At 43.9% G+C, this 26,111-nt stretch overlaps 2 protein-coding genes across 6 annotated transcripts in view; one reads left to right on the forward strand and one right to left on the reverse strand.

Annotated features, from left to right (window-relative positions):
• LOC147026835 (beta-1,3-galactosyltransferase 1-like) overlaps positions 1 to 19,120 on the forward strand; it is a 39,688-nt gene extending 20,568 nt beyond the window's left edge. For 2 of the 5 annotated variants that reach the window (XM_085882667.1, XM_085882668.1), the window contains exons 2-4: positions 7,741 to 7,893; positions 14,999 to 15,431; positions 15,599 to 19,120. In XM_085882667.1, coding sequence (XP_085738793.1) covers positions 15,610 to 16,758 — 1,149 coding nt within the window. In that variant the 5' untranslated portion in view covers positions 7,741 to 7,893; positions 14,999 to 15,431; positions 15,599 to 15,609 and the 3' untranslated portion in view covers positions 16,759 to 19,120. Of the gene's footprint in view, positions 1 to 7,740; positions 7,894 to 12,946; positions 13,014 to 14,998; positions 15,432 to 15,598 lie in introns of all 5 variants that reach the window. The other 3 variants (XM_085882665.1, XM_085882666.1, XM_085882669.1) reach the window with 2 other exon arrangements.
• The window catches only part of LOC147026833 (G protein-signaling modulator 2-like), a 109,012-nt gene that overhangs the window by 64,026 nt on the left and 18,875 nt on the right, over positions 1 to 26,111 (reverse strand). The gene's annotated exons all lie outside the window — the stretch shown is intronic.

Consider the following 26,111-nt stretch of genomic DNA (forward strand, 5'->3'; position numbering starts at 1 on the left):
TTCTGTGACGGTAATGATGATTTGTGTGATGTTAATGATGATTTGTGTGACCGTAATGATGATTTGTGTGACCGTAATGATGATTTGTGTTACGGTAATGATGATTTGTGTTCCGGTAATGATGATTTGTGCTACCGTAATGATGATTTGTGTAACGGTAATGATCATTTGTGGTAGGGTAATGATGATTTGTGTTCTGGTAATGATGATTTGTGTTACGGTAATGATGATTTGTGTTACGGTAATGATGAATTGTGCTACGGTAATGATGATTTGTGTTTTGGTATTGAGGATTTGTGTTATGGTAATGATGATTTGTGCTACGGTAATGATGATTTGTGTTACGGTAATGATGATTTGTGTTACGGTAATGATGATTTGTGTTACGGTAATGATGATTTGTGTTCCGGGAATGAAGATTTGTATTACGGTAATGATGATTTGTGTTATGGTAATGATGATTTGTGCTCTGGTAATGATGATTTGTGTTACGGAATTGATGATTTGTCTTACGGTATTGATGATTTGTGTTATGGTAATGATGATTTGTGTTATGGTAATGATGATTTGTGTTATGGTATTGATGATTTCTGTTACGGTAATGATGAATTGTGTTACGGTAATGATGATTTGTGTTACGGTATTGATGATTTGTGTTACGGTATTGATTATTTGTGTTACGGTAATGATGATTTGTGTTACGGTAATGATGATTTTTGTTACGGTATTGATGATTTGTGTTATGGTAATGATGATTTGTGCTACGGTAATGATGATTTGTGTCACGGTAATGATCATTTGTGGTACGGTAATGATGATTTGTGTTATTGTAATGATGATTTGTGTTACGGTAATGATGATTTGTGTTACAGTAATGATTTGTATAACGGTAATGATGATTTGTGTTATGGTAATGATGATTTGTGTTCCGGTAATGATGATTTGTGTTACGGTATTGATGATTTGCTTTACCGTAATGATGATTTGTGTTACAGTAACGATGATTTGTGTTACGGTATTGATGATTTGTGTTACAGTAATGATGATTTGTGTTATGGTATTGATGATTTGTGTTACGGTTATGATGATTTGTGTTACGGTAATGATGAATTGTGCTACGGTAATGATGATTTGTGTGACGGTTTTGATGATTTGTGTGACGGTATTGATGATTTATGTTACGGTAATGATGTTTTGTGTTGCGGTAATGATGACTTGTGTTACGGTAATGATGATTTGTGTTTCGGTATTGATGATTTGTGTTACGGTAATGATGATTTGTGCTACGGTAATGTTGATTTGTGTTGCAGTATTGATGATTTGTGTTACGGTAATGATGATTTGTGTTACGGTAATGATGATTTGTGTTACGGTAATGACGATTTGTGTTACGGTAATGATGATTTGTGCTACGGTAATGATGATTTGTGTTGCAGTATTGATGATTTGTGTTACGGTAATGATGATTTGTGCTACGGTAATGATTTCTCCACTTTATGTCCACGATTTCTCATCAAACATGGTGATATTGATTTCTTATTGATGACAACTTTTTCTTGTTTCTCAATAAACATGATGGAGATAGAATATTCTTGGCATCTTTGATGTCTCTTGAAAACATCATTGTCGGATATACAAGCCCTTTCATTTCCGTTACGGTAATGACTCAATGGCCATAAAGCACTGAAATTGCGGTGAAAATCGGCTAAATGAGAGGTAATTCAGCGCTGTTTTCATCAAACACACCTGAAACTATGTCCCATTTGCTACGTTGGGACCTGAAAATTTTAATCTTGTTCAAATAATTTTCTGATGTTACCACCTCCTAATTCTGTCAGTTATGTGAGAATGACCCATGCAGCCGTACAATGCCAGCCGTTCCTTATCAACCACTTAATAGAGTGCTTGCTTGAGTGCTAAAGCCATTGCCGAGCACCCGAGAGTGGTTCGTGGTACCACATGATGTCATTCTGAGTGAATCGTTCACTCACTGTGAACACTTATGCCGGCCCACATCATTGAGAGTGAGTGGCTCGTGCTCCGTCATCCTGAGCAAATGGTTTGAGCTCCATCTTCCTGAGCGAGTGGTTCGTGCTCCGTCATCCTGAGCAAGTGGTTCGTGCTCCGTAATCCTGGGCGAGTGGCTCGTGCCCCGTAATCCTGAGCGAGTGGCTCGTGCCCCGTCGTCCAGAGCGAGTGGCTCGTGCCCTGTCGTCCAGAGCGAGTGGATCGAGCCCTGTCGTCCAGAGCGAGTGGATCGAGCCCTGTCGTCCAGAGCGAGTGGATCGAGCCCTGTCGTCCAGAGCGAGTGGCTCATGCCCCGTCGTCCAGAGCGAGTTGCTCGTGCCCCGTCCTCCAGAGCGAGTGGCTCGTGCCCCCTTTTCCAGAGCGAGTGGTTCCTGCCCCCTTTTCCAGAGCGAGTGGCTCGTGCCCTGTCTTCCAGAGCGACTGGCTCGTGCCCCGTCTTCCAGAGCGAGTGGCTCGTGCCCCCTTTTCCAGAGCGAGTGGTTCCTGCCCCCTTTTCCAGAGCGAGTGGCTCGTGCCCCGTCTTCCAGAGCGAGTGGCTCGTGCCCCCTTTTCCAGAGCGAGTAGCTCGTGCCCCGTTTTCCAGAGCGAGTAGCTCGTGCCCCCTTTTCCAGAGCGAGTGGCTCGTGCCCCTTCCTCCAGAGCGAGTGGCTCGTGCCCCCTTTTCCAGAGTGAGTGGTTCCTGCCCCCTTTTCCAGAGCGAGTGGCTCGTGCCCCGTCTTCCAGAGCGAGTGGCTCGTGCCCCATCGTCCAGAGCGAGTGACTCCTGCCCCGTCGTCCAGAGCGAGTGGCTCGTGCCCCGTCGTCCAGAGCGAGTGGCTCGTGCCCCGTCTTCCAGAGCGAGTGGCTCGTGCCCCGTCGTCCAGAGCGAGTGACTCCTGCCCCGTCGTCCAGAGCGAGTGGCTCGTTCCCCGTCGTCCAGAGCGAGTGGCTCGTTCCCCGTCGTCCAGAGCGAGTGACTCCTGTTCCGTCGTCCAGAGCGAGTGGCTCGTGCCCCGTCTTCCAGAGCGAGTGGCTCGTGCCCCGTCGTCCAGAGCGAGTGACTCCTGTCCCGTCGTCCAGAGAGAGTGGCTCGTGCCCCTTCGTCCAGAGAGAGAGGCTCGTGCCCTGTCGTCCAGAGCGAGTGGGTCGTGCCCCGTCGTCCAGAGCGAGTGACTCCTGTCCCGTAGTCCAGAGAGAGTGCCTCGTGCCCCTTCGTCCAGAGAGAGAGGCTCGTGCCCCGTCGTCCAGAGCGAGTGGCTCGTGCCCCATCCTCTTGTTGTCGTTGCATGATGCCCCCGAGCTCCTCCTCGGGAGGATATTGTGGATGCTCTTATCGTCGATGAATGTGCTGATTTAAGGATTTTATTTTTGGCTGATGATGTTTTTTTATTTTGCTGTTGTTTTTGATCTTGTTCTGTGGAACAGAGCAGGAAAATACATTCCATTGCTTTCCAAAAAGTCCAGATTGCTGCAAATGTATTTGCTCTGATCTTAGATTAATGTGCTGATTTAAGGATTTGGACTTGATTTTCACTCTTATTAACTCAGATCGGTGACCAATTGAAAAGCCATGTTTGATGCTTGGGCTATGCAATGTTGTCACATCAGCTTTGCTTGTCAGTATGCAACGATGTGCAGACAAATCCCAGGAAGACTTGTCACAATTACCACTGGAAATCACACCGCGCTTCTAATTTTAGTCTAATTATATATCCTGCAAGGAGAAACTGACTTTGAATAACTTTACCCACTCATAACAATGAAGGAACTAATTGCTTTATGGAACGTCATTTTGAAATGATCTGCAAGTTGATATAAGAGGGCAGAAAGAGACAGAGAGAGACAGAGGTCGTGAAAAAGAAAACGTCTATCTTCTTTAGTTAACGATATTTAACAAATGGTTCCTTCACAGGGGCACATCCAGGATTTTTTGAAAAGGCGGGGGGGGGGGTCCAGAAATCAAGGGAATGGGTACATACCCCCAGATACTGTGACCGTGATGCCATGAAGCATGTGGTCCGGGGTCTGCTTGAGGACTCTGGTAGCTTTGGGATTTTAGATGTTCTTGGGTGCACGATGAGCATGTACTGACTTCATTGGCTATATGTTGGGAGGGCAAAAATAATCACAAGTTTCCATTGTAAAATAAATTTTATTTGCCTTTTTGTTGTTAATTTTGATGTGATTGAGTTGCATCCTGTCGCTCTATCAACTTAAAGGGAGATCAGATCCTCAACAATTCTCTTTGACAATTACTCCAAATTATATATTTATTGTCTAGAGTGCTTGCCTGTTCATAGGATGGCACAAAATCAAATGTGATATTCAAATATGGGATTCACCCAATCTGAACTTTCCAACCTTGATTTCTCCCAATGGCATGTTCTCTCTTCTGGACTTGGGAATGACATTTTCCTACAAATGTGATCCATGAGTCTGCTGTTCCTCTTCTGTCCCAATAGGTTCATCTGATCATGTAGCCTGGTGTTGGCTTAGTGGTTAGGGTGGTGGCTTGGGATCCTAGGGTCCTGAGTTCAAGCCCCGTTGGGCCGCTGAATTAATACACCAGGAGGTTGACTCAGCCTGTCATCCTTCCGAGGTCAGCAAAATGAGTACCAGTGCACTGGTAAGGGGGACACTGCATCAGCGGCATAGCTGCATCCCAACCAATGATGCAACCAGCAGCCACAGACTGCACTCGATAGAGAGAGAGATCTGATCATGTGTTTGTGAGAGTAGACATCTCTCTGGCTATAGTCAGAGAGTGCAATCGAGTCTGGCAGTTCACCAAAGCTGACTGGCAGGGACTACAAGCTGCCTGTTCATGTCAAGACTGGTCCTTCAGCTCCATGTCTGTGGATATTAACTCTGTCTGGGAATCATTCCATACAAGCTTGCTTTCCCTGAGGTACATATTTATACCATCTTCTCTCCAGTTACCATACCTATCCTCTAATCCCTGATGCACAGAATCTTGTGAGGCAGTTACCTTCAAACTTCGAGCCTTCTCTTCCTCGACGGTAAATCCAACCAAAGGCAACTTCAGAATATTCCATAAAGGCCAGAGCAAGTGTGTGTCCACTCTTGAGGCCAACCTCAAGGCTGAACTCCCAAACCTGTCTTCTTCCTCTAAAACCTGGACAACCATCAAGTGACTCAGCTACTGGATCAGCTCATGTGTACTAAAAACCTGTTCTGCTGCTCTTGCACATCCTTTCTCTGTTGTTATCACCCTGTCATTTGCCCTAGTTCATCTTCCATCTAGCTTGGAAATCTGGCAACATCACTGCATTACACAAAAAGATGCAACAACAGATCCTCTTAGCTACAGACCTATCAGCTTGCTTCAATTCATCAGCAAGGTCATGGAATCCATCATCACAGATGATATGAAATCCTTCCTTTTCTCAAACAACCTCATCTCAGATCACCAATTTGGTTTCAGACCAGGTCACTCCACCTTGGACATGCTGCTTCGACTCACCCAACAGCATCATCAATCTCAGCATTACCATGGTGACCACATAACGTTTGACTCGTGGCTATTAAATCACCCTGTTAGTTTATAAAACGACATCAGTTGCATGACATTTCTCTGCACTTTAAAGAAAAATCCTCTTGTTCTTTATGCTGAAAAATTAAAGTCTAAAGAATAAACTTTAAACTCACTCACGACCTCTTGCACATGGTTCGAATCCTGAATCGAAGGTCAATTCTGCCTTCAAGCTGTTACTGAGATTAAAATTAAATGACATTGTATGTTCTATTTTAGTTCATTTCATAACCCAGGAATGCTTTTTTACTCTGTTAACCAGCTTCATCATTCTTGCATTATTATTTATTTTTAGGTCATCTCGTAAGAGATAACCTGATAAAACCAGTCTCGATGTCCGTCCGTCCGTATGTCCCCATTTTTTCTTCCGATTTTCTTGATATTTGGTATGTGGGTAGATGTCGATGAGGGAAGCACGGCGGTATGACCTTTGACGTGATTGAAGGTCAACATCAACGTCAAGGTCACTCCAAAGTTGCAAAATCGTCCATTTTCAAAATCTATCTCCTCCGCTGGTTATGATCCGATCTTCAAAATTCCTTCGGATTCTGATAATATGGAACAATATCTAAATTTGGTCGGGCCGGTTTTTAAAAATTCGTCCTGGTTATCGAGTCACGTGTCTTCAAAGTTGGAAAGAGCTTCAGAGATGACCGTCACCCCCAACCGGGGGTTATTTTTTACTTTTGACGGCAGAAAAATTATCATTCCATGTCAGTCTTGCGTGCACACAATAGCAAACAAAGTCAAATAACATCTCCAGCTTCAACACTTTATATCTTTGAACCATATTTTATTTTATTGTCGCATTTTAAATTCATTTCAGTTCCACTACCCTCAGGGCATTTCCCTGTCTCACTTCTCATTTGCAATACAATACAACTTATACAGATACAGACAGGATACAACTAATCATACAAGAACTCTTAGACAAACAAAACACAAATTTTCCTCAGTTTGAACATCAATCCCAAGCTGGGAGCACAATTCCAACCAAGAAACCATTATTTCTCAATTTTCAACCTCCGTTGGACAATGCTCTATTCTCAACTATCTGTTGAACACCCTCTCTACTTAAAACACCTTATCCAAGTCTGGCCTTTGAAAGTGTCAAAGTCGACTTCAAATATAAAACACCTTATCCAAGTCTGGCCTTTGAAAGTGTCAAAGCTGACCAAACAAAACAGGCATCCACCGAACAGTGCCAGTGCTGCCAAAATGGACCCTTCAGCCTGATCAGGACTTTCGGGACTCCAACAATACCTTTTGAAAACGACACTTATTCTTCAACATCAACATCAATCACTGAACCATAATCCTCAAATCTATCCAACTCAAATTTCGTTTGAAGCATGTTGACCTTGAACAATGCACACAACAAGCCGGCAGCAACACACTCACCCACAAAGATCATCCCTGATGACCTTTTCTGATCTCTCACCTTTTCTGATCTATGTGCTCGTGCCTACCACCTGCTCACTCTGAACCCGACTTCCAGGTTTTAATGCTCATGCCTTGGCTCGCCAATTGTAGATACAGATGCACTACGTCAGTGCAATTTTAAAACATTTATTGAACAAACAGATTATATGTGCCAGCACAGGAGATCCTGGACAGACAAATTTACTCCACATTTCTCAACATAACCGGAGAATCTTCGTCTTTAGATAGTTTCCAGTAAGACACAGTTTTTAAAAAATAATTTTCTGACGCTGACGCCAGTTCGCCCTGTCTTGACAATTTCCAGGTGAACCTTATCTTCAGTCTTCTTTGACAGCTCCTGCTTAAATGGTTGGAACACATATTCAAACCCAGACATATTAATCGCACAGAATGCTAGAATGATGTCAAACACCAACCCTAATGGCCATTAAAACAAGTTTCCATCTTATGTAGGTTAAAAATCAGTCTGCTTCTCCCAGGGCCGGATTAAGACCTTTAGAGGCCCTAAGCATTGAAAAGATTATGGTACCCCCATATATATGTAATCCAAAATAAAAACAATACTAAACCGTAAAATGAAATTTTATTTTTCAAAATGAAACAAAATTTACAGTAAGGTTTATTTACAGTAAACGCTACGGCATCAGTATTACATTGCATAAAAAAATGTGTAAAAAAAATAATATTCGTGTATATGTATTTTTTTTTTCATTTATTGTGGTTTTTTTTCATTTAAGGTACACCAGGGGCCTCCGTCTGGCCTTCCCCCAGGCAGATGCCAGGCCCATCCCCATCTCCTTGAGATGATGGTCAACCTGCTGCAACCACAAGGCACGTGGTTGGCCCATTGGCCTCCTCTACTCACGAGACTCCCTCGCTGAGAGAATCTGGTGAGCAGGATCAGCGTCAGGAAAACGAGCCACATGTCCATACAGCCGCAACTGACGCTCACGGACCATGCAGGTAACAAATCTCATCCGAGTCTCTCTCAGCAACCGCTCTTTGGACACAAAATCCGACCAGCGATAGCCAAGGATTCTCCGAAGAGAACTGGTACCAAAGGAATAAAGTCTCCGTCTCAGATCCTTGGTCAGAGTCCAAGTCTCGCATCCATAGAGCAAGACTGGAAGCACCAAGGACATGAAGACTCGGACTTTCGTCCTCCCGCACAGGTACTGGCAGCGCCACACCCCATGATCCAGTGAATCCATGACTCCCCAGGCCCAACCCAGACGTCTATTGACCTCTGACTCACAGCCAGCAGAGACATGAATATCACTGCCAAGGTAAGTGAATCTCTCCATGATCTCAACATCCTCACCACAAACAGACACAGACAGGACAGCAGCATCCAAGATGTCATTGAAAGCCTGGATCTTAGTTTTTATCCAAGAAACCCGTAATCCCAGCGGCTCCGACTCCTCATTCAGCACCTCGAGGGCCCCCAAAACGATATCTAAAGTCTCCACAAAGATGACTGCATCATCTTCGAAATCAAGGTCCGAGATCTTGACATTCCCAAACGATGCACCGCAGCTTGATCTTTCCGACATCTTCCCTAGAATCCAGTCCATACAAGTGCTGAAAAGTGTGGGGGCCAGTACACACCCCTGACGAACCCCAGTAACAACTGGAAATAAGTCAGAGATGGTACCACCACACTTCACAGCACTCTCAGTACCAGAGTAGAGTTCAGACATCAGATCGATCAGTTTTGGTGGCACCCCACGAAGACCAAGAATCCTACAGAGGGCATTCCGATTCACTGAATCGAACGCTTTACAGAGATCAACATAGGCTGCAAGCAGCCCCTGCCGAAACTCTCGTCTGCGTTCGGTGAGGACACGAAGAGCAAGGATACGGTCAATCGTTGACCTCTGGTGTAAAGCCTGACTGCTCTGGATGCTGGTGCTCAAGCAGATGGTGGCGAACCATATCAAGAATTATCCGAGCAAAGACCTTGCCCGGCACTGAGAGCAGCGTCACCCCTCGGTAGTTGTTGCAGACTTGGCGATCACCCTTCCCTTTCCAGAGAGGGACAACAAGGCCCCTTTTCCAATCAGTTGGGATGATGCCTGTGTTCCAGGCAGAGCACAAAACTGCATGCAACGACACGAGTGCAGCATTTCCACCAGCCTTGAGAAGTTCAGCATGGATGCCACAGATCCCTGGAGCTTTATCCCATTTCAACCGGTTCACCGCAGCCCGTGTTTCCACAAGCGAAGGTGGACCACAATTGATTGGAGGGTCAGCAACAGGGATTGTAACACCATTGACGTCCAACTCGACAGCTGGTGGATCAGCCTGGTAGAACCGCCCAAAGTAACCGGCCCAGCGGGCCTTCACCTCGGACTCCTCTGTCAAGAGCCCACCACTCTCTGCTCTAACTGCAGTGCTCCGAGGGATGGGCTTGGATGAACGCAATGCGCGAATTCCCCTGTAAGTGAGACAACAATCACCTGTCCACAGGTGATGCTCTACCCCCTCACGGATTCCTCGCACATAGGCCTCCTTGTCCACCCTTAGTGCACGTACAGTTTTCCGCCTCAGCTCCCTGAAGAGCTCAGCTCTGCCATTCAGCCTGGCCCTGCGACTCTGGTCAATGGTATCCAGTGTCCCTTGAGAGACAAAATTCTTCTTTGCCCTGCGGTGAGTTCCAAGACATCCACCGGCAACATCAAGGACGGTGGTCTTGAAGGTAATCCATAACTCTTCAGGACCCCCCAAAGCACCCAGACACCCGAAATGTCCAATCAGCCTGTTCGCAAACTTCTCAGCTACTCTCTCATCCTTGAGCTTGCCAACATCCAGCCTCGGCTGGGATGATACCATTCTCCAGGATTTAAGGTGCAGCTTTAGAGTTGCTACAACAAGCCGGTGGTCAGTATTGAGGAACTGAGCACTTCGGTAGACCCTGCAGTTCTGGATCATCCTCCAGCGACCGTCAACGAGGACATGGTCAATCTCCTTTAACACACCGCCAGCATTGGAATACCATGTCCAGCGATGAGCTTGTGGGCGCTGAAACCATGAACCGCCTACCCTAAGTCCATGACTTCTTGCAAAGTCAAGGAACTTAGTGCTATTCTGATTCATAGTTCCTGACCCATGGGGACCAACACACATCTCATAACCATCCCTATCAGTTCCAGTCGATGCATTGAAATCCCCCAAGACTAGAAGTGTATCTTGTCTGGGGCACTGATCAACCACAGACTCGAGCGTGGCGTAGAATATGCCCTTCACGGTGAGGTCACTCACCTCATTCAGAGCATAGACAGAGACCAGGGAAATGACACCTAAGGAGTGACGAATCCTTAGTCTCATAATACGCTCGTTGACCGGTGTTACCTCAATTATCATTGGGGTCAGCTTATTGGACACAGCTACAGCAACTCCTTGAGTATGGTAACCATCAGGGCAACCAGACCAATAGTAGGTGTAACCACCCACCATTATCTCGCCGCAATCCGGTCTCCGAACCTCAGAGAGTGCTGCAATACCGATGTCCAAACGCTTGAGCTCAGATGATAACAGACAGGTGATCATCCTCTCTTAGGGATTGGACATTTCAGGCACCCACCCGAAGGGACCGCCTCAGGTTAACCCAAGGAGACCGCAGCACCACTCCGACACACTCTCCCGCAATCTGACCCAGGGAGGTTACCCCGTGGTTTCCCTCCTTTCATCAAAGATTGGGGGTCCCGAAGGCTTTGCCCCAATCCCACCATCCGGTGAGCTGCCCTGTGAAGGGAAGCTGCACAGGAGGTACTCCTACGGAGTAGGTTTTCAGATTTTTTTGCGTTTGTGTGTTTTGCGGAATGAAGGGTTTTACATGGCCGGAGTGCAAATCCTGCCACCAACCTCCAAATAAAAAAGTAACGCAACTTCAGGAGGACGTCCGCAGACACAGTTGGGCACTAGATATGGATGGCCGTTGGCTCACAAGGAGCTCCTCCGCCCTTTGACAGGTTTTGTTTTTAATCCTGCTGGGTGTCCATATCCAAACTCCCTCCTCACCAGAAAACCTGGTGGGGGAGACGGTTTAGTCGCCGACAACCCGACCATGGAACAGGTTAGTACAGGTTTACATGGTACCTGTCACAGGTCACAGATCTGACCTGACCTGACATGAACCAGGGCTGGCTAATCCAGGGCTGGCTTCTCCCAAAACTGGGAAGATATATTATCTTGAAGCGACCAGAGCTTCGTGAATACATCGAGACACCTTCTCCAATCCACATTCCAACTTATTTGTGTCTGTTTTAAAAATTCCTTTAGCTTTTAAAATGATTGGCAATTCTTCTTCTATTCAACATACTGGCAAAGTTCAACCTGTTTACACATTAAATATACAGGTGATGTTTTCATAGAGCGGAGAAATATAATTATGTTAATTCCAAATGGATACATACTTAAAAAGAATCATATCATATTTGAGTACATTCTACTTCAGGTTTAAAATTTTCATTTTAATATCAATTTATTTATTTTATCACCCCCAAATCCATCATGATAAAATGTTTCTACACCAAGCACTCCCATTTTCGAGTGTATTGTGATTTTCCCCTTCTCCTTCACCTCTTTTTGTTTGTTATTTTTAGGTTGGTTTGTTTCTTTTCTGATTCATCCCCACCTTCGCCTTCTTCTTCTTGCTTTACTTCTTTACCTCTGCATCAAAGGTGGACGGAGGTTATGCATTAACCCGTTTGTCCATCTATGAGCAGGATATCTCAAAAAGTTATGGACGGATTCCGCCGAAATTTAGTGGACAGGTTGGGTGTGTGAAAGGACTAATGGATTAGATTTTAGTGAAGATCAAGATCCGCATAAGATAATTTTTTTTAATACTTCAAAGTGATTCTTCACTACTAAGAGATGGGGCCAAAAACGATATATAGCACGATATTTCAAAATGTTGTGGACGGATTATGACGAAACTTGGTGGTCTGTCAAAGCTCTTCGATAAAGCTTTCAAGAATGTAGGATGAAAGACACACATCATGGGAAAATACTTTGTACAGTGCAGGTAGTTGGGCAGCGTTTACAAAAAGAATTCCTGTTTTTGAAAATCTATACTATGAGAGAGACGTTTGTCTGTCTATCTCTGTGTGTGTTGACATTTATCTTAGAGTTGGCCAAAAGGATCTTCGTTAAACTTTCAGAGGTTCATCAGTGAGTGCATCAGTGAGAGTGTTTTAGGCAAAAAATAAAGTTTGAAATTTTTGAGAAAGAAGAGTTGGATTTTTTGTTTTAATAGCTCTTTTGTGCCTAAGCCTTTGTAGCTCTGTGAAAAGTAATATTAAATGATCCCCGACCAAATTCCTTTGTGGGTTTGGTGTGGGGAAGTGGTTTTAGCCTGACATTTTATAGAAAAAAACCCCCAAAATTTCACTTCTTCAAAATGCCAACAGGATCAGAACGCACCAGGCAATGCCCTGTTAATACCCAATAAATCTGTAGGCCCATACCTGCATTAACAATGGGTTATCATTGCTGGGGAAAGATAGACTTAAACATTCACAAGAACCATTGTATTTTTCTTGCAGTGCTTGAATTATGGGGGGAAGGTGGGGCTTTTAATGAAATAAGGAAACAATTTTTTGTTGAAGAATGAAAACTGAAGAAGGAAACACCAAACTGACAAACACACTTTAAACTTATCATCGAATACAAATTACATAGGTTGAAGAGCATTGGTGGATTTAGGGGGTGGGTGGGGGGTGGGGGTTATTGGGAGTCTGGATCCCTCTTTTGGGGGGAATAAAAAAAATCCCCAGGCTCCCTTACTAAACGGAAGGAACAAATGGGAAAAGAGCAAAGAGAGAAAAGAAGAGGAGACAGTAACCTACGAGTAAGAAAATTGGGTTGGATAGTATTAATAAGGCGGCAAAATATCACTGTAGGAATGGTTGGTTACGTTAGATCTTGATGTACTTTCAGCTTGATGCCCCCCTGGTAGAGTGCAATTGAACCGAAGGAGTTCTGCAAATGGAAGAAAAGAATAGAGGTGGGTAATAAACTTAAATTTGGGGAGTTTAACAAGGAGCATCCTGGATTTTGGGAGTTTAACCAGGAGCATCCTGGATTTTGGGAGTTTAACAAGGAGCATCCTGGATTTTGGGAGTTTAACCAGGAGAATCCTGGATTTTGAGAGTTTAACCTAGGGGCATCCTGGATTTTGGGAGTTTAACCAGGAACATTACTGGATGAACAAAGGCATCCTGAAGAAGCCGGGGAGAGTCTAAGGGCTGAGAGGGCAAAGAGAAACCACTGACCTGTCTGTGATATGAGAGCAACAGACCTTGTGCTTGCACCTTATAGTGGAAGATGCCATTGCTAATTCTTCAGAATCTAGAAGAGATAAATATGTATCAGAGAAACCAACACAGAGGGGAGAGTAGTAGTGCTCCATTGTTCTATGGATAAAGGCCTTGTATGCTGTGAGTAGTTCTGAATTTTCAAGTAATGACTTGGAATGACAGAGTATGCTCACTCTGTGGCTGACTTTGGAGGCCAGCTTTGCTCTATGGTCTTCCCAGAAGTGGCTGAAGGTAAGGTTGAGAGATTCAAGAGACTGAACCTTTTCCATTGGCTGACCAAGGAAATAATTTGGTGGACTCGTTTGTAAATTTTTCTGGAATGAGACGGTTAGATTGGCTGTATGGTGTTCCAGGATTAAAGGACATGTTCCATTTAACAGATAAGTGTCCAATCATTTACACATCAGCAGAGAGAGAGAGAGGGGGGAGAGAGAGAGAGAGAGCGAGAGAGAGAGAGAGAGAGAGAGAGAGAGAGAGAGAGAGAGAGAGAGAGAGAGAGAGAGAGAGAGAGAGAGAGAGAGAGAGAGAGAGAGAGATATATATATATATATATATATATATATATATATATATATATATATATATATATATATATATATATATATATATATGCAGCTTGCTGTCTGCCTGTGGGATACTGTGTACTGTACAAGACAATGTGGAGAAATCTGCAAAAAGGAAGAGAGGAGAATATCGGAGAGGTTGTTTATGTATATGAGCAACAAGACTGTGCTCACCACACCACTTTTGGGACTTCAGCCTTCACAAAAAGAAGGGAGAGAGTTGTGGTTGCGGGGATGAGAGAGATGGAGTTGGGGGATGAGAGATGGGGTTGGGGGGATGAGAGAGATGGGGTTGGAGAATGAGAGAGATGTGGGGTGAAAGAGATGAGGGGCAGTGTGAGAGAGATGCGGGAGTGTGAAAGAGATGAGGGGGAGGAGTATGAAAGAGTGCTGTGGGGGGGGGGGAGGGTATATGAGATATGGGGAGGGTGGTGACAGATGTGAGAGTGGGGTGAGAGAGTTTATGAGGGGGAAGTAGTGAGAGATAAGAGGGAGGGGAGGTGAGTCAAATGGGAATGTGAAAGAGATGAGAAAGTGTTGTGTTGGGGGTGTAAGAGAGATTGGGAGGGGGTGTTTGAGAGAGATAAGGGGGAGTTGAGTCGAGAGAGAAAGGGAGGTGAGAGAGATGGGGAGGGTGAGAGAACTAAGGAGGGGGGCATGAAAGATGAGGTTACGGTGTGAGAAAGAAGAGGTGGGTGTGCGAGCATCCCATTGATAGCAACACATTGGCTGCACAAATGGGGGAAGTCAGAAAGCCAGGAATGAAGACACCCTTGTATGCCACAGGTGGCAAGCAGAGCAGGATGACAGATTGTATCACATGCTTGACATATGCCCAGGGAGATGGTTCTAAGCTCTTATTTAAGTGTTATGGCCTCTCATCATTGTTAAGAATTAGAAGCAATAGTCGGTTCAAAGTTGAGTGAGTGGGACATAATTTAAACTGATACTCAGATATCTGGTTGTTTGAAAAGAGTAAAGACTTGCCATCAGCAGTAATGAATGATTCCATGATTTCCCTTGTTATTGGAATAAGCTTTCTGGCCTGTAATTCATAGGATGTTTTTGCACTCTTCCTGTGAAATTGAGTGATATTAACTACCTTTCAGGAAGAAAAGAGGTGACCCAAAGGAGGAGGACAAGCTGAAGAGTGCAGAGAAGTAGCAAGAGCAACACAGCAGTATTTGACAACACAGGTGCTGATACCATCTTAGTCCGTCACAAAGCTTGGTGTTGGCTTAGTGGCTATGGTGGCTGGTTTTGGGCCCTAGGGTCCTGAGTTCGAGCCCCATTGGCTGTTGAATTAACACCAGGTGGGGTTGACTCAGCCTGTTATCCTTCTGAGGTCGGTGAAATGAGTACCAGTGTACTGGTAGAGGGGCACAGCATCAGCAGCACTGTCGCTCTCCAAGAAATGAGAGCAACCCGGCAGCCAAGCTGCCATACGCAATAAGAAGAAGACGCCTGTTCCTGATACACGATTGATGTTTAACAGACTTTCTCTACATCCCTGCTGAGAGAGACACATCGTCCAATCAGCAGGTTAGGTGGGGACAAAGTGGGATGGGTTGGATACATGAGATTTAGAGGCTTACACTGAGTTGAGATTATCTGCCATGTCTCGAGCACAGTCTGTGCTGAGACTGTACCAACCTGTTTCCTAAATCCATCAATGTATTTCCTTCCTTATTCTACCCAAACCCTAACAGGTAAAGCTGAGATGCTGCAGCGTGAATATCTTGCAGTTTTAATACTGCTCATGGTGATGATGCTGCTGTTCCAGGCATTCCAGAGTGGACATTACAAGAACATCATCAAGGCGCAGGACCGACAGGATTTGAGGTCAACATATGTATCTGTACAACATGAATCGGCAAATAACATTTTACAAGAAAAATTATTTCAAAAAGAAATTAATATCCAGGAGAGCCTTACTGACGACACCATCAACTTGCACAATGGTCAAGCTCGACCTAATCAACAAGATGGACAGGAACAGACTCTACACGCACCGACTCCACAAACCATCCAGACAAATATTAATTTTGAACTCGAAGGCAGACATTATGGAAGCTTTCCTTTTTTAATCGACCAGCCACCCTGCCAATCAGGTTCAGATCCTTTCCTCATATTATTGGTCTTCACAGATCATGCTTCTTGGTCAGCACGGGAGGCCATACGCCTCACATGGGGAAGGCCCAATGCTTTTCCAGGGATTCCTACACGGACACTCTTCCTGCTCGGTGAAGGAGGAAATGAAAAGACCCATGCGGCAGTTCTCCGAGAAAACGAACTAAACAAAGATATTCTGGTGCAGGCCTTCAGGGACTCGTATCGCAATCTTACCCTCAAAATGCTAATGGGTCTCAGCTGGGTTGCCTCACATTGTCCACGGACACCTTATGTCATGAAGCTTGACCAGGACACTTTCGTAAACTTGCGAATTCTGCTCTGTAATGTTCTGAAATCCGGAAATGCATCTTTTAAGAAATTCTTCATGGGCCACGTCATCGATGGAGGGCCTGATAGGAATAACCGTAGCAAGTGGTTTATGCCAGAGTCTGTGTATACAGGTCAGCGATACCCATCGTTCTGCTCAGGGTCTGGCTACCTGATGTCAGGTGATGTTCCTGCCAAGCTGGTACAAGCTGCACATGGAGAGAAACTTCTCTTCCTTGAGGACGTGACGGTAGGAATGTTGTTGAGAAAGATTGGAATTCAACCAATTGCAAGCCCCAAATTCTACCACTGGCGCACACCCTTCTCAATATTTCTATATCACCAGTTGGTAAGTGCACATATGGTCACCCCAAATGAAATGAAAGCATACTGGAAAACGATCATGCAGGAGGGACCTTATCACTGCTGAGGTAAGGAATAACTGGCACAAGAAATAGATGCTGTGTGTGCCATGAAAGACCTGACAGTTCTTCCTGAATGCATCGAGTTAGGGTTGTCCTGAGAGAGGTGTTCCACTCCAGCGATACCTGTATGTTTTGTCTGATGTTGCTCGACACTCAGTCAAAGCTGGATGAGGGTAAGGGTTAAGTGTTGATGTTTTAATGAATGCCAAAGTGCAAGCTACAGCCTTGAAGCAAACCTACTGTCTGTATATAAGGTGATGTAATTGGGTGTTGTGTTATTTTTATCTGAAGAAATGTGTGGCTTACACATAAACCACTGAAAGGGGTACGGCAATGATAAAACAGACAAAGCTTCCAAAGACAAAACAATTACTCGTAATCTTAGTGATGCTACGAATCTTTAACGTCCACCAACTAATGCTAGTTGTCAGGTCACACGGCTTAACATCCATCTGAGAGAAGTTACCGCTTGTGATGCACCAATATGACAGTTTGTCGTCACGTCGGCAAACATTCGACTACACAACCCAAAGATAAGAGATTGTGTTACCCCCTGCACCATCCTTTAGTTAGATTATCCCATAATGCTGGGTGGGTGGTGTATGTGAGCATGGTAAAAGTTTAAAGGTGGGTGGTGGAGGACTAAGGGTGCTGCTACCTTCCGTAATGCCATATTTTAGTGCCTATTAAAAGCTGCACTCAGGGTCAACCACAAAGTGTAGACAATGCCACCACAGGTTGGCTGGACCACATGGGTTAGGCAGACTGCCCTCTCCATGAAGATCATTAGTGAGCCAGCAAGGTTTTAAACAATCTGTTCATGACGTTTTAATTTGACTTGTTTGTGTTCCCATCTGAAGCGATGGCTCACGATATTCAGAACTCGGTTTCAAATCCCGTATACTAGATACAGTATATTTGTCCAGTGTCTACTCTTGTTCTGTTAATGCACGTTAAAGTACACAAATGTTTACAACTTAGGTCTTTATATCAACATGCTCCACTTTCAGTTGGATTTGAACCAATCTTTGTGGAGCTTGTCCCATAACCTATGGTTCCTCTTCCACATGTATAATTTAAGAAGTCTAAGATAAATATGCTTCTTTTTCTATTGGTCGGCAGGATGGACTACAGGTATACACACTCACCTCTAAGCTGTCTAGCCTGGGTTCGAATCCAGACACAGCTATAAACTGTCATCCCCGTGTTTCACAGGCACGGTGATTCATCAATGTGTGTGCCGTCCCTTGGATGGATGTTAAACTGAGTGTCCTGTTTGCTGGCATTAGTTGGTGGACGTTAATTCCTCCCCTAACTATTGCTGCGAAGGCAATGGCAAACCAACCTTTGTCAAGAAACTTCTCCTGCAGCAACGATGTTCTTGCACAGAATGTGGTACATCAGAATCAGAATGTTGCTCAGGTATGGTCATGTGCTATGTATCTAAACCTGCTAGCAGAAATAGCAATAGCTCCCTATTTTAGGCACGGGATAGCACATCTTACTTCAAACAAAAACTTTGCAAGCTGAAAGGCCTTATTTTTCTCACAATGCAAAGCTGCATGTGCCTTATGGAGATGTGTTATTGTGACATTTTGGACAATTCTGCGCTGCCATTTTGGATGCAACACCATGATGAGAGCGGTGTTGCCTACCGGCATTGTAATGCACCTTGCTACCTGTTGAGAATTGATTTGTGGAGAACATGACTGAAAATCTGCACTGGCCAACAAAGGGCACAAGACCCAAATATAATAAAAACCACTTTTGGAAGTCCTGGAACGATCGACAGAGCATGGTGGACCACTGAACTGGCACTTTTGCTTCGAATGAGGAATCGTGTGATCTTCTGGCTGATTTATATTGCTACACTGGACAGACTTTCTGTGCGATTTTACTGTGAACAAGCTTTATGATTTATAATGCACGACTTGCAGTGATGGTGACGGTTTGGAAAATCAAATTCAGCAATTGGCTCAGGGATCACTGTGCATGTTGCCTGATACTTTGTCAATATGTTTGGGTAGGTATTGCACACCTCGGGCAAGTTTGCTTCATAATGAACATTTTTCCTTTGTTTTAATGTCCTCTTTTCCTTTTTTTTTTTTCTTGAAAGCTTCCCCCTCCCTTTATCCTCTCCCCCAAAAGATAATCAAGCCTTTGAGTCATAGGGGATGACAAGTTTTACTTTGTGAGTGGGAGTATCACTGCGATGAATAGCAGAGGGGAAAATGTGCTCTGACTGTTTAATTCTGGTACTTTTAAAATGATCTTCCTTTTGTTGATTGCAATAATTTAATGGTGAGGATATTTATTGTTGGCATTTTGGATTATGAAGGAAATAAAGTGGGATAAACTCTGTGAAAATCGTAGAATGCGTGATATATGATTGAAGTTGTTTTGCCGAATCTATCAGCACACGTGTGGAGGGCTGCAAGGATAGCCGAGAGTTGTGCGCACTTGCCTCGAAGCTGTCTAGCCTGGTTTTGGAATCCCGATCCAGCTATAAACCTGGTGTTTCACATGTTGGGCGATGCACCGATGTGTGTACTGTGCCGTCCCTCGGTGATTTGGGCAGGAAATTGGAATTTGTTCAGGATGCCGGTGATAACTCGTCTATTCGACCACCAAGTGACCTTCATCTGGGACTGTGTGGATATCATGTGCCGGGTGTTCGGTACCCTCCAAAGCGGAGGGGGTGAAGGTGTCAAGTGACTGCAATATTCAAAGGGAGAGACCCAATGTCGTTTTTAATTATCATCGCCCTTGCACAGTGCAGCGAACGTGCAATGCAGTTCTCTACCCACTGACATTTGCACCATACATGTCATCTCATGGGAGCAGGAGAGATGTGGGTGGAACAATGTGCAATAGATGTGAGTGATGCTATCACCAAAAGGAAAGAGAAATTTGAAATGCACACTAAAGAGGCTGAAGCAGTCAGAGATTCTTTTATTACCCCACGCACGCCAAGTAAAAAGTGGGGTTCAGCAATTGGTTCACTTATGTCTGTCCGTCCTATCTACAAACGTCAGTTTATGATAGACAGACAACTTCATTTCACTCATCTTATTCACTGTTAAATGTTATATTTTGAACACTAATCGGAAAACGAACCTGAAGTTCAGCAGTACTTTGGCTCCGAATTCATCCCAATCACGCATGCGCAGAGAGGAGTGAGACTCTTTTTTCAAGTGTGTCTGCCTGTCTGGCAGTCAAGTAGAATTGAAAATCATTCCAAACAGGAAGCTTACTGTTTTAAGGACGTCACAAAGGACATAAGCAACCGGCACAAAGAACTAGTGTAATGTGTTAAATAATGTGGTGTATAAGATGCTGCATCACCAGCGGTAAACTTCCAGATTTTTTTGTTTTTTTACAGTATGACCTTTAAAATCTTTATTTTATTTAAATTGAATTAGATACCTGAACACTGTAGAACACAAATCTCCTTTTCAGCCCTTTGAAAATGTTTCCGTTTAACAGTATTTGGACAAAAGATTACAGCATTTTACATCATCTCAACCAATCAAATTGTTGCTCGTAGAAGACCCGCCCTTGTTTTTCAAGACATCACAGGGTAAGGTGTTCGATGAACTCTGGTTTTTATTTATTTCCACTTGTAATCTCTTCCACACTACGTTTTTTCAACAGACGTTTTGCATCCATCTGTCTGTCTGTCTGTCTGTCTGTCTGTCTGTCTGTCTGTCTGTCTGTCTGTCTGTCTGTCTGTCTGTCTGTCTGTCTGTCTGTCTGTCTGTCTGTCTGTCTGTCTGTCTCTCTCTCTCTCTCTCTCTCTCTCTCTCTCTCTCTCGCAGCCTGTGGCTGCTGGTTGCATCATTGGTTGGGATGCGGATATGCCGCTGATGCAGTGTCCCCCTTACCAGTACACAGGTGCTCATTTTGCCGACCTTGGAAGGATGGCAGGCTGAGTCAACCTCCTGGTGTATTTTAATTCAGCGGCCAACGGGGCTTGAACTCAGGACCCGAGGATCCCAAGCCACCACCCTAACCACAAAGCCAATACCAGGCTTACCTGCCTCACTATGACAACCTGTTTTATACATAATCGATAATTTCTCCCGGAGAAAATATCTCCACATTATTTATGTTCTTGATTTTCTTTTCTTTACATTCAAGCAATGTCTGCTTTTCATTCAATTGTATTTTTATGATGAGACAATAATTAAAATAAATGTTGAGTTTTGAGTACTTCTTTTCAAATGTATTAGAGTGTTCTTTGTCTATATTTAGAATAGTCTTAAGAATTTTTGGGCCTCACTATCTGCCATGGTCTTTCCTGGGAGAGCCACATCTCCAACCTGGCCTCCAAAGCCAGTGGCCGGTTGGGCATCCTCTGTCGTGCAAAGTCCTTCCTTGGCACACCTGAGCTCCGGACAACGTACAAAGCTTTCATCCGCAGCCTGATGATGTACTGCTCTCCCCTCTGGGCTGGTGCTCCCTCCTCTCACCTTTCTCGGCTTCATGCTGCGGAAACCAAGGCATTTAAGTTCATTGGTATCTACCGTGATGAGGCTGAGTCTTTGGGTCTCTCACTCTCTCACTGCAGGCAGGTTGATGGTCTTTCCATCTTCTAGCGTCTCCTCTTTGGCCTCGCCCCCCCCCCCCCACTTGCTCTGTCTGCGATATGTCCCCACAATATTTCCGCACGGCGCTCAAGGTACGCCAGCAACTCCCTTCTGGTTAAACTATCAAAATCAAGAATCTCTGCTCACCTTCACTCTTTCATTCCTCTTTTTTCCCACCTTTGGAACAAACTCCCCACACGCCCTTCAATCCCACTCTTCCCTCCAGGTCTTCAAAATAGCTTTTCACCACCATCTCTTATCTTTTCCCATCCAAAAACCATGATCTTTTCTTCCCCCATTAATCCACCCTAAAGCAACCTTCAAATTCCTTGCTTTCCTTCCTAAAAGTCCCTGTCGTGTCCATCTTGTTTACCCCATGTACCCCACCCCATCCCTCTCCCTTACACAGATCTCCTCATGTGTCTATTTCCCATTGTTTTGTGCTTCCCTTTCCCATCCCTCTTGTCTCCTGCTTCCCCTGTTATACATGCTGTGTATTAGCTCTTATATGAGCCTCAACTTTGTATATATTTTCAAAAAACAAAAATTATGGCAAAAATAAACACCCACCAAAAATGTTCCCCTCGCTCTGATCGGATAAATTATACTTTTCAGTGCAATGTAAATTTTTGCGTTTCCCCCCTTCTCCCACCGCCCCCTCCCCAGGCAGACCTAAAATCATGGATCCGCACCTGCCTATCCCCTCTATATTGTACCACTCCCTCCCCCAAATAAATATCAACACTCATACGTCCACTAACTCCATCAGTCCGTTTTACAGCATCTGTTCAGATCTTTCTCTATGCAGGATGAGAAACATGAATCGAGGCTTCCGATTTTGAGTAATGTAGGACTCACACCATAATTGTATAGTTCTAAAGTCAAAGTCATTTCCTATTTAATCAAGATAATATTTAATTGATGAGACAGAACTGCACAACCAAAAACATCATTTCACGTGGCTCTGAATTACCAATAATTACATCAACAGTGATTACCCCACATGTAGCTTTGTAGTTCTGTGTGTGACGTAAGGAAAATAAATTAACTCATTTTGTATTGGAGACGCTTGCTGAATGTTGTTTTGTTTCATGTTCGTTAAAATGTTCTATATGGTCTCGAATGAAGGTGACCTTTTACATCATCTGAAATCGTCATCGTCTCAATTTGGAGGCACCTCTGGGGTATCTACATCTAATATATAAAGCTCATTCGAACCACTCACTGCAGACTGACTCACTGACTGACTGGTTGATATTAAAGTTCAGTCCCTTCCGGGTGACGTGGAAAGCTGAAATTTCACGTGCCGATGGACATCAAAGCTGATACACCGGGAAGGTTCACAGAACCATCGGAAAGCCTGGTGTTGGCGCAGTGGTTAGGGCAGCGGCTTGGGATCCAAAAGGTCCTGAGTTCAAGCCCCGTTGGGCTACTGAATTAATACACCAGGGGGTTGACTCAGCCTGTCATCCTTCCGAGGTCGGCGAAATGAGTACCAGTGTACTGGGCCGGTGTATACCCCGGTTAAAATAGGTGTACCATATCCCTGTGTCGTAAGAGGCGACCAGGGTTGCGTCAGGAAGGGCATCCGGCGTAAAACATGTGCCAAATCACTATGCGGATCATACGGATGATCTGCTGTGGCGACCCCTAACGGGAGCAGCCGAAAGAAGAAGAGTATTTCATGTGGTGCTTGTGTGCTGGTGTGTTTGTTTGTGTGGTGCGTAGATGAAGCATTGACGACGTAGGTTGATGTTCATACAGTGTACAAACAGACCTTTTCGGTTTTATTGTATAGATTCACGCTCCAATCGTATGTATTTTAGAGACGCACTCACATAAAACCATTACAAGGCTTTTCTATGCTTCGGTAATTGAGTGTTATTTTGTACGGTTGCTGTGTTTGGTTTAGTGGTTTTAAAATCACAGGCGATTCGGTAAAACTGTAGAGAGTAGTAAAACAGGCTGGAAAGATCCTTGAAGAAAAGATAGACATAAAGTGTCATCTCTCATGAACGAGTTTTAACGAAGGTTAAATCCATTATTCTAAATCCTATCCACCTATTACATACGTTTTATGAACAGATGAGGCCTGGTGGGAGGTTATAGGCCATGAGCCAGACCCAGTAATTTTGGCCACCGGTACTATATGAGGGGAATAATACTCATCATAATTTTTGGCATGCTTTACATCATTGCAGTTAGAAACTATGTGATAGCATTGCATTGGTGGTAGCCTTTTGTGCATTATTAGCCGTTTAGTAACCCCATCCCAAAATAAACTTTTCTGAAACCGGAGTAAGACAGAAGAAGACATTCCATTTAAAACTAATGGTTCTCTCTTATTATGGGCTATATCTTCTTGAAAATTGTTAGGCACGTAGCTCATGTTATTTGCTTTTCAAAACAATTGTTAAAACTAGCCCAGCAATAAGTGTTTTCAATTACAGGCACTGATAGTCCAGTGCTGATACATTGCAGAACATATCCATCTTTGAGTCAGATGATGGGGAAAGTTTAGATGAGGATATTGAACAGCTGGATACTGATTATGATTTTTAAGTTCATCTTGAACACTTTATATCACTTACAATCAGTGCATATGATCAGAGATGTCTTCAAAACTATAAACGACCCATCTTTGGTTCATAAGAAAATATGTTTATCAGCAACACATTGGGCCTAGGTAATGGCATTGTTAGTGTGGAACACCACATTTGTGTTTCTATTCTGTAATTTTATGCCCTACAACAGTAGATTCTGTTTCATTTTCATCTTTGACTCATTCATCAGATTGCACATGATTAACCATCTTGCTACTGTCTTATTGGTTTATATTGTGTAATACGGGTGTTTGATACCTTCATATGTGCATTATTGAGTATCTAAATCCCTGAAATTCTGTATTTTTTGAGAAATTACAGGGAAAAAACATTAATCTTGTTTATGAACAGGCTATCAATTCCTTTTGTTTGATTCTTGGAAAGTATCCTTCAATGACATTGACCAAACTACATAAATCCATCCAAATTAGGTATTTTTTTAATTTGGGGGGTGGGGTAACATTGTCTGCTATTCTGATCTTAATATACAACATACAAAAAAGAAATTTAGATTTTTGCATTTCTTAATACATTTGCTAAACACCAATGTAATTATATTGTTCCAGGAGTTTTATTTACTTTCCACAGTAAATGATGGACAAATACTTTTCTAAAGGCGGTATGATTTATCACACAGGAAATAGACACCGATATATGTGTCACCAATGACATGTGGGGGCTTAGCTGGAATAGGGATTTCAGCTTTCTTTTTATTTTATCTCACTTGCTTGTAATATTTTCCTTTGATTAACGTTTGTTTATTGCTTGCATATAGTTAAATTTTTGTTAGTGTTCTGATGTTGGTTTTTAAAATGATTTAAGATATAACCATGAATTGTATTTGGAAAGACGGGCCGAGTAGAAACACTGCGCAGCACAGCTGTGGTGTGGAAAGCACTGTTGACCTAGGAAAGGGGTGGGGGAATCACCTCCCCCCCCACTCACCCCCCATGTATCTTTCTCTCTCTATGATCTGGAGTTTTGAGATAAAGAAAGATATGGTGGTTGTTAATGCAGATATCTTGTGAAAATTCCAGGAATAGGGACCCTGTTGATTGTTCAAACCAGGGAGAGACTCCCACATATGGCGCTTCTCCGGATCCACACTCTTATCGGCTAAACCATGAAACATGCTCTGTGCAAGAGCAGGTCAGGCCACTTACCTCAAAAGGGTCTTGCTGAAAGAGTAATGCTCCAAAAAGGAGTATATAAGCAGGGGTGATTGAAGATGGGCAGAGCAGATTGTTATATTCACTCTGGCAATCTGTTCGACCTGTGCACAGGTGTTTGGTTAACTGCTTAGTTGGCTGGTTGTTTAATTGTTCATCTAATTGCTAGTTAATTGGTTTGGTTTAAGTGATTCTTTTGTTTGATATTGGGTGAAGTGATCCTTTGTTGGAATGATTGATGAATACAGGAAAATTATAGACCTGTTCTTGACATCTTGTGTCGTGTGTGAAGGTACATGATCCTTGCTTTGATAAGCCTTTATATTTGTTGATGATTGTGTTGAGCCTGGTGTTGGCGCAGTGGTTAGGGCAGCGGCTTGGGATCCAAAAGGTCCTGAGTTCAAGCCCCGTTGGGTCACTGAATTAATACACCAGGGGGTTGACTCAGCCTGTCATCCTTCTGAGGTCGGCGAAGTGAGTACCAGTGTGCTGGGCCGGTGTATACCCCGGTTAAAATAGGTGTACCATATCCCTGTATCGTAAGAGGCGACCAGGGTTGCGTCAGGAAGGGCATCCGGCGTAAAACATGTGCCAAATCACGATGCGGATCATACGGATGATCCGCTGTGGCGACCCCTAACGGGAGCAGCCGAAAGAAGAAGAAGATTTGTTGATGATTGTGTCTCTCCTAATTACAGCATAGTAACTCAAGGTTCGGGGTTCGAGTCCCGACAGACATACCTTTCAACCTAGGCATGTTCAACACTTTTTGTTGAGAAATGATCCGAGCAAAAGGTGAGACAAATTTCAATGTTCATGTTTGACTGATAAAAAAAAAAATGTTGTGAAGTTGAAGAATGAATGTCTTACCTTGGACTGGCCATTTTGCTCAAAAGCTTATTTAAGGGTAGGCATATAAACAGGGGGATAACACCCAAAAAGCTACCACCGATGCAATACTGTCACATATTTTCTAACTCTGGGGTTGCATACCTTG

The sequence above is a fragment of the Eptatretus burgeri genome, chromosome 5 (genome assembly GCF_056783735.1).
Source record: "Eptatretus burgeri isolate ZD-2024b chromosome 5, Ebu_testis_v1, whole genome shotgun sequence".
Classification (NCBI taxonomy): domain Eukaryota; kingdom Metazoa; phylum Chordata; class Myxini; order Myxiniformes; family Myxinidae; genus Eptatretus; species Eptatretus burgeri.